Source organism: Protomyctophum bolini (genome assembly GCF_963924005.1).
Source record: "Protomyctophum bolini genome assembly, chromosome: 19".
In the NCBI taxonomy this organism is placed as follows: Eukaryota; Metazoa; Chordata; class Actinopteri; order Myctophiformes; family Myctophidae; genus Protomyctophum; species Protomyctophum bolini.
The window spans coordinates 34,780,865-34,793,012 of record NC_137880.1 but is presented as its reverse complement, the minus strand read 5'-3'; the positions used below and the strand labels follow the sequence as shown (position 1 = coordinate 34,793,012).

At 45.6% G+C, this 12,148-nt stretch overlaps 1 protein-coding gene across 2 annotated transcripts in view; it reads right to left on the bottom strand.

Annotated features, from left to right (window-relative positions):
* cnih3 (cornichon family AMPA receptor auxiliary protein 3) overlaps positions 1-12,148 on the bottom strand; it is a gene marked incomplete at both ends in the record, with an annotated part of 102,256 nt that overhangs the window by 49,440 nt on the left and 40,668 nt on the right. For both annotated transcript variants that reach the window (XM_080791001.1, XM_080791000.1), the window contains one exon: positions 7,452-7,499. In XM_080791001.1, the coding sequence (XP_080647127.1) occupies positions 7,452-7,499 (48 nt within the window). The remainder of the gene's footprint in view (positions 1-7,451; positions 7,500-12,148) is intronic.

The window sequence follows — 12,148 nt, the reverse complement described above, 5'->3', positions numbered from 1 at the left end:
GAGGGGTGAGTGTTGCTCCTTCACTTTCCACACGCTGATTTGCTGGGCTGAGGGATAAAACGGGAACACTCTAAACTCCAGACCGTCCACCACTGCCCAAAGTCAAGCACTAAAGCCCTGGCTTATAGACCGCCGAAGTCCTGACGTCTCTCGCTCGTCCCCTCGATTCCCCTGGTTCACGGAAGTACTTTCTCTATGGACAATAACATGGGGTCATCTTAAAATCGTTTCATATAAGCGTTGTGGTCCAAAAATAAACAAGCTGTCTCTGCGTTATTGTCAGGGAGGTGTCTCTGTATGGTTTGCGACAGTCAGTCACTGACTCACTCATATTATGATACAGTCTGTTTCTATAGCGAAAATGTAACTAGTTCAGTAGCAGTAACAATAGCGTTTTCTCTCAGCCAGTTGATTCTTCATATCAATATGAGTGAAGCGGCCTGGATGATTATACAGTTTTTATATGAGGCGATCTAAAATCCCCTAATAGGGATTACAATGCAAATTAAAAGTACATGAACCCATGGATTTGCGCCCTCTACCGTTATCGACGTCAGACTTTGGTGCTCTATATCATTTTAAATGTAGTACAACAATAGCTGATTTACAAGCCCACAACAACATGATGCGTTGTGAGCTGGCATATATACGTATGTGCTATTTTAGAAAAACGTAAACACGCCCCAAAATAGGGACGCGTGGTTGAAAGCGGTTAGGGCCGCTGTCTTCGTACCCACACGGCACCCTGCTGAGATGGAATTCTATCAACTTTTTCTTCTGCTACTGTATATGCTACTATGCTTCACTCATGCCGTCGTCTCAATTTCACTACCATCTCAATAGCACTGAAGGCTAAATCGAGTTGACACACTTTTCAAAAAAAAGTAGACGTTTTTTGCATGAACGCTTGCCTTGCTCTTCAGTCTAAGCAAAATCTTCAACAGTAAAAAAAATAAGCTACAGATAAAGCAATTTGTTCTCGCACTTGGAGCAGAATCTTTATGTGAACCATATGAACCGTCCTATTGGATATCACAACATTATCCCATAAAATTACAGCTGTTCTTGGTCCACGGAAGCAGTTCAGAACCCCTTGCAGGATGCCTTCTGGGCACCAACATACTGGCTGAGAAACACCACTGTTAGATTATCTCCGATAGCAGCTGGCATTTCCTTATCATATGCAGCATTTTTGTAACCAACAGTTTGCAAGCTCCTTCTGTCACTGCAGCGATGAAAGTACATTGTGGAACGTCCACATATGGAATGGTGTGCATCTGTTGATGACGACAGATGCCAAGAGTTGTCCATCGAAGCGTGGTTCCATATGTTGAACGCTTTAATGAATGTTTATCCATAACCAGATTAATATTTTGGATTCTTAGGTTTGAGAATATCCACAGAACTTTTCATAGTTGGGTTCAGAGTTAAAAGAGAAAGTGAAGAAGCAGTGCACAGTGCACACCAACGAGTCTTTGCAAGGTGCAGACTCAGTCAGGACAAACCAGCATACCAGTACGTTTATGTGCCAGTAACCCAAAGCGTACTTAGTAAGTAAGTAAGTAAAGTAACCCAAAGCGTGCATGGATGGGTGTGAATAGTAGACCGTCAGTCAATAGTGAGCCATCACCCTATAGGAACCATGAGAATCCACCAGTCAAACCATAAACTACAACCAGAGAAGAATAAAACTGCTAAATCTGGCCATGCAGGTCTCTGTAGAATAGGTTGTTGTTGTTCATTATGCACAGGCAAAATCACTGCCAGCAGAATGTATAATGTGAACACCCCAGTCTTTACAGACCATGTCAATACCTTCTAAATAGCACCCCCAGCCTGGAAGTTAACGCTATCTGAACGAATCCCGAAGATCCTACTATATGCCACGTCTATGTGTCTGCGTGTCTGCGTGTGTGTGTACGGTTGTAATGCACGTAACTCGAGAACCGTCTGCCCCACCGACTTCACATTCAACACACACGTTCCACACTCCCGCAGGGACTGTGGAACGGGTATCGAGTCGGTCGGAACCCACGCTTCTCCAGAAACCACCACACGGCACCCTGCTGAGATTGAATTCCATCAACCTGAAGCCTTTTCTTCTGCTACTGTATGCTTCACTCATGCCGTCGTCTCAATAGCACAGCAAAAGGCTCTGCTCAGGCTCTGCCAGTGGGACTAATCACTCAGCCCCTCACCTGTGCTATTCCCAGCCTCTGACTCAGCCAATTGATTGCCATGGCAACCCCACACCTGGGAAATTGATTACTTAACCACGACTACACTTTTCACAGTCAGTTTGCACTCTTAGGGCACATGCAGACAGACAGATACAGAGATCTCCATATACAGCATGGGCACAAAAGGGACACAGACAGATATAGTTAAAACGGGTGCTATGACAAGTTGACAACAGGTATTGGAACGTGAATGGGTGAGGTCACAGATGGGCTAGCCTGAAAGAGACCACACACACACACACACACACACACACACACACACACACACACACACACACACACACACACACACACACACACACACACACACACACACACACACACACACACACACACACACACACACACACACACACACACACACACACACACACACACACACACACACACACAAGTCCGTCTGTCTGCTTGCTTGCTTGCCTGCCTGCCTGCCGGGTACCCCAATATTACAGCAAAATTAAAGCAAAATACGGCAAATGTTTTCGCACACGGTAAACCCAGGAGGGCGCTGAAATGTTGTCTAGCCCAGGGGCCCCTGGGAGGGTAAATCCGACCCTGCACAGTCACACACACACAAACACACACATGCCCACACTCCCACACACCCACCCACACACACCCACCCACCCACCCACACACACACACACACACACACACATCAAGCAGAAGTGGAGAGCAAAACAGGGAGTACAGCTCGGCGCCACAACACTCAATTTGTGATTCTCTTCTCATCGCATTCCAACTGCAGCAGCAGAGAAGAGAGAGAGAGAGAGAGAGAGAGAGAGAGAGAGAGAGAGAGAGAGAGAGAGAGAGAGAGAGATAGAGAGGAGAGGAAGAACAGGAGCTATAGACGAGATCAGAGGGGAGGAAACAACAGGGAAAGAAATGGAGGGTGAAATGAGGCTTGAGAGAGAGAAATGCACACTCAAATCCACAATGTCCATTTCAAATGGACCAGTGGAGTGTCCAGTACAACACATACTGTACTGTAGATTGTATTGGGGATATTATAGGGGAAAGAAGAAACATTTACAAAACTAGAAAAAGTGCCCCTCGGGGCACAGGTCTCCACCAGGAGGATACGTAGGTGACGTAACATAACAGTATATTCAAAATGCTTAGTAATGTTATGAAGATGAATGCATGTTGTGTTTTCAATAAATGGCTGGCAGACATTATACTGTACATGAGAGATCCGGTTTGATTACATGACTATAAAGATCATGTGTACCGACTCGATGAAATCTGAAGGACTAATTTTAAAAAGTGCTGTACATAACTCATCCTCCTGGTGGCGCTGTAAAAGGCAGAGTTGAAAAATGCAGGCCATCCGCATAATCAGTGCCCATACCCTAGGTGGGGTTGGCAAAAGGGCCTTTCTGTGTGGAGTTTGCATGTTCTCCCCGTGTCCCCTAGGGTAGGTATATTCACAAAAACATGCAGTAATCCTAGTCTCTAAACTGCTTCTCCCTGGCCAGCCGGGGTGCCTGATGTAGGGGAAAGGAACTGGTTGGAATAACGTGTTCCTTCCACGCGCTACATCCAACATGCATGGGAAACTCCCCCCTGCGGTGACATCAACTATGTGGGGGCTCGGGGGCTTGGGCCCTCGTGAAGAATGTGTAGACATTGAGAGAGTTTACACATGAAGGATATTCCAACTAGAAAAAGCTGTATATAGGAGGGGCTAGCGCCTCTCAAAAACAGGAATTGGCCTGTTATAGCGCCACCGTGAGGCTGATCTCAGGCATTTCGTCCCCGGCCTAATGTGAATGTGCATGTATAATTGCAAAGACATCGCACGCTGTGTTCATGATTTGTGGCATTTTGTTCGAAACTGCCCAATCCTGCGAGCTTGAAGGCAATCTTAGCCAATCGGTATGGAATATGCAGGGAAATGGGACAGATCCGTGTTGATCACATGACTATAGAGATAGTATACAGATTTGCGTGATGTATGGATAGAAGGTGTACGAGAAATGTAATGAAAAGTGTTTAGCAAAAGTCTGCCTCATGGTGGTGCTATAATTCTGAAGAATGTGCATGGGGGCATCCAGGGAGTGTGTGAGTGTGCAAAGTTTGGCAACGGCAGGAGAGAGAGAGAGAGAGAGAGGGTGAGAGAGAGAGAGAGAGAGAGAGAGAGGGGGAGAGAGAGGAGGGGGGGGGGGGGGGGGAGAGAACGGGAGTGAGAGTGAGAGAAACCGGAAATGTTGGAAAGAGGAGACGGTGAAAGGGCTGCAACCAAATACATTTTCGGGCCAGGACACCAATTTCATCCAATCAGGAGAGAGCAGTCATACATGATACAGGATAATCTAGTGAAATTGGATGTTCTCTCTCTTTCTCTCCGCATGGACATGTAGAGTGAGAACGTGCGGGACGGATGAACGAGAAGGAGGAGAGAGTGAAGAGAGAGGAAGAGAAACGGATCCAATAACCAAAAATAGAGGGTGCAAGAAGGAAGCTAATGAGTACACTCAGAGGTTTAGTTGCTGTGGCAATGTGCAGGCTTGTCGCTTCAAGCCGCACGCACGCACGCACGCAGGCAGGCAGGCAGGCACGCACGCACGCACGCACGCACGCACGCACGCACGCACGCACGCACGCCTAAGGCAAAAAAATACAAGCGTATACTGTAGACCCAATAGGCGAAGCGTCACTAAGTGTGATCTCTGCCAGTTGGAAGGAGATGAAGTAGCGTTTGGAAGAGTGAGGAGAGCTAGGAGAGCTGCTAAAAATACTACTGAAAACACAGCCGGAACCCCCGGACAAGCATCCATGCTGGAGCGGAGCGCCATGGAGATCAGTTGGTTTATCAGCCCTGTTTTTACGTAGGGAGGAAACTCCTTATATGGTCAGCACACTCTATAGTGGGGAGGATTATCACAACAAAACAAAAAAAAATAAGTGATATTTGAATTAAGTGAAATCACTGAATACACCTTTAATTCTGGTCTTGTCATTGTCAACACTTGTCATTCAGGGATGTGACATGAAAGAAAATAATGCACAGATGCAAGTACTGCTATGCAATATCCGTTGAGACATTGTATTGGGGAAATGGATTGAAAAAGTGCCACGCTGCAATCTAAGACTCAAACAACAAATCCTTAACCCATTCTGACCTGAGATCAGATTCATACGAGGTTTCCACTGGACACACACTGGTCTGATTAACCCATTCTGACCTGAGATCAGATTCTAAAAATGTCAGTCGTTCTTCGATTTTTCAAAAATAGCAGACCTACAAGCTCGTAGCGCGCCACTCGGTGGCGCGCTATGAGCTTGTAGATCTGCTATTTTTCAATAGCTAAAGCATAACATGATGCTAACACCAAGGGTTAACAGGTCATATAAATATGGTTCCTAGTTTTCTGGCTTTGGGAAGAGGGCTGTTGATAATATCAGTGAAGTGATCAACTCACTTCTAGCTGGACAACTTGAATATTTCATGGGTAGAACTGGAACTAATGGACTGAAAATGTGGGCTTAATGCAAAGAGACAACCCGCCACCAGGAACACTATAGGTTTTTATTCCATGTTATTTCTCCAACGTGGTCTATACTGTCCTATACTGTACACCCAGTGTCAATATTGTTCTCAAAATGAAGGGGCAAAGTCATGTTCATTAATCAAACTTGTGCCTTTGTCAGTGGGATATTGGGGTGACACACAGGACATTGAGACTCAGCTGCACGGACGCTTGCGTGCAGGAACTCAGGGAAGAAAGACACTGTGATGTAAAGTTTACAGATGAGCACCCTCAGACTAGAGGTCATGAACACTGACCCTGGGAGGTCCTGTACTGCCGGTGGCACAACAAGGTGGTGACACGTCTGCAGTAACCTACATTCTACACTGTATATGTTGTGCATGCAGCAGGTGAACATTATACAATGGCTGTGTGTGTGTGTGTGTGTGTGTGTGTGTGCTGCGGGCGTGCATGTGTCACGCTGCACATGCCCTCCTCAGGGGTCTAATGAGGTCCACAGAGCAGGTGTTGACAACACTACACACACACACACACACACACACACAGCTTTGACTTTTAGAGGGTGAAGCAGACGTCACATTGAGAAGGCCTTGTCTCCTCCTTGTCCATACCTCCATAATACGCATGTGCCCACAAGCACGCACACACACACACACACACACACACACACACACACACACACACACACACACACACACGCGCACGCACAGCACCTCTCAATCTCTGTCTCCCCATCATGAGTTCAACATAAAGAGAGAGGACTGATAGCATCATTAAGAGTTCAAAGTTAAAAACACAAACTATATGTTGGCCTGGTCTCACACCTCAGCAGTAGCATAAACTCTGCATGCTCACTGGCTTGAACTGCTGGCAATTTACTGGTGTATATAATGAATGCATGAATGTGCGCTGATTTTGCCTCAATGACGATCTTGGTGAGGGCAATATCACGCCAGGCTACCTAGTCAAATACCTGCATTGATATTGAGGCACATATTTGTGAAAGTACAACACACAAAAACAATCCACCCCTTTCGGCCGCTCTGGCCTGGTGGAGATCATGAATGGACACATTTTAAATGGCTGCACGTTCAAATTTGTATATATATAACTAATGGCGTGTAAGCATCTAGCACATTCATTGTGGTACTTGTTAAAACAATAGAAATAATAACACTTACATACAGTAAGATTATACCCCCAATGTTACACACAGTGCTAACTTATCCATTGTATAACTACGAAATGTCCGCAGGACAATGGCAACACTTAACGGACACCTTTGTTTCTCCCAAAGCCGAGAACCTACAAGCCTGTATCCGCATCGCTTTGTGAGCTTATATGTCGGCTATTCTTGGTGAGCGACACTGTGGTAAGAATGGGGCTTAAGCCATTTTGACCTCGGAACGATTCCACAAATGTCTTCTAAATCCTGACAGTTTCTATGTCATTTTCATGTCAAGGACCCCCAAGATTATAATGCAATTGGCCGCCGACCCCCATCTGAAAATATGTTGTTCCAGGGAGCCCCCAGAAGCAACGACTTGAGTTAAAAAACGTTCCCTCTGAAAGAATATATATTCAAAGATTTGCGCCACATTTTCACGATTTTTCAAAAATAGCAGATCTACAAGCTCTTGTATAGATCTGCTATTTTTCAATAGCCAAAGCATAACCTAATGCTTAAGCAGGAAGTGTTTTGCGGTTTGTCACGTACCTTCCTCAGCAGGTTGCAGATCCTCTCGATGTTCCTCAGCCTCTCTCTCTGCAGGGGGGGAACAAACAACACACGTTGTTAGTTTCTCCAAGAATCCACAGAACAACACACGGCAAGATGGAAGTTGTTCGTTTCTCCAAGAATCCACAGAACAACACACGGCAAGATGGAAGTCCACAGAACAAACAACACACGTTGTTAGTTTCTCTAATAATCCACAGAACTATTTGACTAGTGTCAATGTTGCTGATGGCTTCACATGCGCACACACACGCACCATTTGGTATATGTTTGTGCTCACTCTGCCTGCACACACGAACAAACTACCTCCACCTAATGTTTCTTAAGTGTGAGTCTAACTCTTAAAAAAAAAAGCAAACATATTTGAACCATAAAACATCTATTTATCTTGTGAGGACTATAGGAACAATGCTGTGGGGACATTTGGCCCTCACAAGTATAGAAATGCACACATGTGCGCGACGCGACACACACACACACACACACACACACACACACACACACACACACACACACACACACACACACACACACACACACACACACACACACACACACACACACACACACACACACACACACACACACACACACACACACACACACACACACACACACACACACACACACACACACACACACACACACACACACAAAAGTAGTCCCTAGACAACTGGGGGAAACCAAATGTTGCAGACTGAGTTTAGCAGTATCAGCAATGCCAATTATCTGAGGTACTGTAAAGGCATCAGCAGATTCTGATGCCACGTTTGATGTGGGTTTTCACTGATGTTAAAAGATTCAGGTGATTCCTGTGCATACAGTACAGAGCTGACAGGAAGCCCAGAGTAGGAGACTGGAAACTGTGCCTAGAAGGAAAACGAGTGGATCTGATCATGAGAAACCTCTTATGTCCATATTCATACTTTTTGTGTGGGGGGGGGTTTCTCTTGTAAATTAACCCATTCTGAACGGGAACCCATTTTGGTGTTTAGCATCATGTTATGCTTTAGCTATTTAAAAATAGCAGATCTACAAGCTCATAGCGCGCCACCGAGTGGCGCGCTACGAGCTTGTAGGTCTGCTATTTTTTTTTAATCGAAGAACGACTGACATTTTTAGAATCTGATCTCAGGTCAGAATGGGGTTAATCAGACCAGTGTGTGTCCAGTGGAAACCTCGTATGAATCTGATCTCAGGTCAGAATGGGTTAACGCCCTATACTTCCTCATACTGCAGCGTCACACAGAAGCATCAACAGTAGCCGATACACAAGCTGGAAACACTGTGCTGTGCGAAGCTTTTGAATTTGAATCCTGAAAAGTAACAGTTTTGGACAAATGAGGCAGAGACAGAGAGACGATATGAACCTATTGATCCTATCCCTATTCTGGAAATAATGTGAACATTCGTCAAAAATGTAGACAGACATTTGGGGGGAAATTATATGCGAGAATTGAGCAATATTCCAGATTCACAAGCTTATACAACACGCTGCGACACGTTGCCAAGCTGGCAAATACATCAACCAGAAGACGACCAACATAATGACAATTAACACCCAGTCCAATAAATAACCCAATTACAGTAGGCAACGAACCAGTTCAGGCAGTTATAGCTCCTTCACCTACTGTACCTCGGCAGCATTTCAGAAAAGCAGGGCGGGCACAGAGAGTGACTTCACAGCTAGAGTAGGTAAAGCAAGAGCAGCCTTCAATCATCCTGAAGAACATCTATTCCTCTAAACAAATAGCCTTGACAAGCCAAGGCTGTATTGCTGATTAGGTTAGGACCCGCCGCAGTGGTGTCCAGTTAGAACTTAAACCAGGATGCTTCGACTTCCGACTTCTCCCTGAAGCCGACCCTTTATATAATCTCCGAGCAGGCTTGTCACGATGACTAAGCCAGTTAGATCTATCCATATATAGTTCTACCACATCTATCGGATATCAGCACTACGTAGGTCGGCTCGGGCCCAAATATAGGGATTGTCATATTGGACATATCATTATATCATATAGCTCCAGCGTCCTAGTCGGATATCCCCATATATGGAGACTGTATATCAACGAACACTCCCAGTTTGGCTAATATGAATGGGTCTGAAGCCCATCTGGTGGCCAAACAAAATCAGAAATGAGGAACTCTGGAGGAAAGGTATAGTCAGGAGCCAGTGAAGAAACAGATCCTGAGGAGACAGTGGGGATGGATCGGTCCCACCCTGAGGTACAACGAGCCAGGCCTTGACTTTGAACCCCCCGGGGAAGGGGAAGAGAGGAGGTGGGACACTGAGGCGGAGATGAGGCTGCATGGGGAGAGGCAGAAAGGACAGCCCAGCGTTGGATGGAGAGGAGTCGTCGATGGCCTATACTCCACTGGGAGCGACGGGCCTAAGTAAGTACAACACGTTGCCATTATTGGATCACATACTGTAGAGTGGTTCTCAAAGTGGGGTCCCGCCACAGGCGTCCTTGAGGAGGTTTCAGGGAGTCCCCTGCATGCTAAATGAGTTAATATAGCTTTAAAAGCAGTTTAACAACTTCAACCCGTACTTTGGCTATTTGAAAATAGCCAATCTACAAGCTTCCAATGTGTCGTGACTCGTGATGCAACGCGTTGTTCAAAAAATCTTTTAAGAAAATAATGTGAACAAGAATATTAGATACTGCATGTTCTCCCCGTGTCCCCTAGGGTAGGTACCCTCACAAAAACATGCACTAATCCTGGTCTCTAAACTGCCTCCCCCTGGCCAGCCGGGGCGGCTGATGGAGGGGAAAGGAACTGGTTGGAATAACGTGTTCCTTCCACGCGCTACGTCCAACCAGGGAAACTCCCCCCTGTCAGGTGTAAAGGAGCAACTTGGACACTCAGGCATGAAGGAAGCATGAGTTAAGTCCGTTGCTCTCCCCAGGTTGGCGGAGGGTGTGTAGAGCCCAGGATCACATTAGATGATTGACACAGGGGTGAAAAATGGGTTACAAAATCGTGGGATAAAAAATATATTTAAAAAAAAAGAATATTAGATACATTCTCACAACACAAATCTTGTATGGGGGGAGGGGGGGGCGGGAGGGGCCCTGGCACAAAATATTTCCAGATACGGATTCAACGGCTATATTAACTTGGGGGTTCATGACCGGGAAAAACTGTGAGAACCACATGCTGTGTACTTTGTAAATAAATTGACTGCACTGAATTTGTGCCATGAGTCAAAACTAAACTCCAAAATTGTTGATCAAGCGCAAGCTAGCTTCTCCAGCGCTATACCGACAAGCAGAGAAACCCACATTCTCACACAATGAATAAATGAACAGTGGAATGTGCACTGAGTCTCCGCTGCTTTTATAACATCCTCATTAAATATTAACCAACGCTCTACACAGTAGTGCAATCTGGACAGGACTCGTTACACCCTTCATTCCTCGGGGGTCCAATCAATAAACTTTAGATGCTTATGAATCATTCAACAATGTCAGAGGTCGACTTCATGGTGCTGGTGGCCGTGAACGTTGAACACTGCATTTATTACGCCTTTATATTCTGTGCTACTGTCCATAAACAGTCTGCAATGTCCCCCCCAGGGCTCAACATTGATTCATTTATTATATTATATATTTTTTATCATTCGATTCATGCTCACAGAATTAGTATTCATTTATTAATTGTTTTCCTTCTGTGAAGCCAAAGAGACGACAGCCGCTAATAACCACCACACTGATAAGGAGAAAGGAAGGAAGTAAAGAGAAAAAGAATAACCACCGATAAACCACACTGATAAGGAGAAAGGAGAAGCAGGGAAGCAATTAAAGAGAAAAGTAATGTATTGGAGGAATGTGATAGAATAGTAGCGTGACATAAAGGGAGTGCAGTGCCCGGTGTCGAGTTGGTCGCACCCTTAGAGTATATATGAATAGAGAAGACATCCGAGTTCTCCTCCCATCCACTTGCATTAAGTTGCTCTAAAGCGCATGAGGCGATTTCACTGCTCCTTCCGGGTATAGGAACAGATTGCATTCTGGGATGGATTGGCCCCAAACACATGAACACGCTGCCGTTGACTATAATTGCACGCGTTCACGTGCGTTCCAGGTGCGTTCACGTATGAAACAGCGTTCACGGGCCATCGTGAACGTGCACAATGATAGTCAACGGACCAGCGCGTTCATGTGTTTGGGGCCAACTGCAATAGCATCATTAGGCCACTATGTCCATTTCGCCTCAGGGTTTCCTCTGGGTGCCTTTAGTTCTCTATTCATATATACTCTAAGGTCGCACCCACGGTTGTCCATAACCGCCCCAAAAAGGCCTCTGCGTGTGCTGTGGACATCATTCTGACGTCTGCATAGACTCCATATTTGGGCATGCCTGACGAAAGAACACCATATATGGGCATAAAAGAGACACAGGCATAATATCCGTGTGGGGCATCCATTTCCAACTTGCAAACTTGTTCCAAATAGGCCAGCGCCCAACGGGCACCGCTGTAGAGGCGTCAACGGGCACCGCTCTAGTACGTACAAGTGCCAAGAAGAAAGGCAGTATACCATCGAGCATCAAACAGCTACAGTAACAATCTCAGAAGCTGCAGAAAGATAAGGCATACGCCATACAGTAAAGCAACGAAGGAGTCGGAAGGACCTCGATGGAAACATGCTACAGTATATAGACTTTTTTTG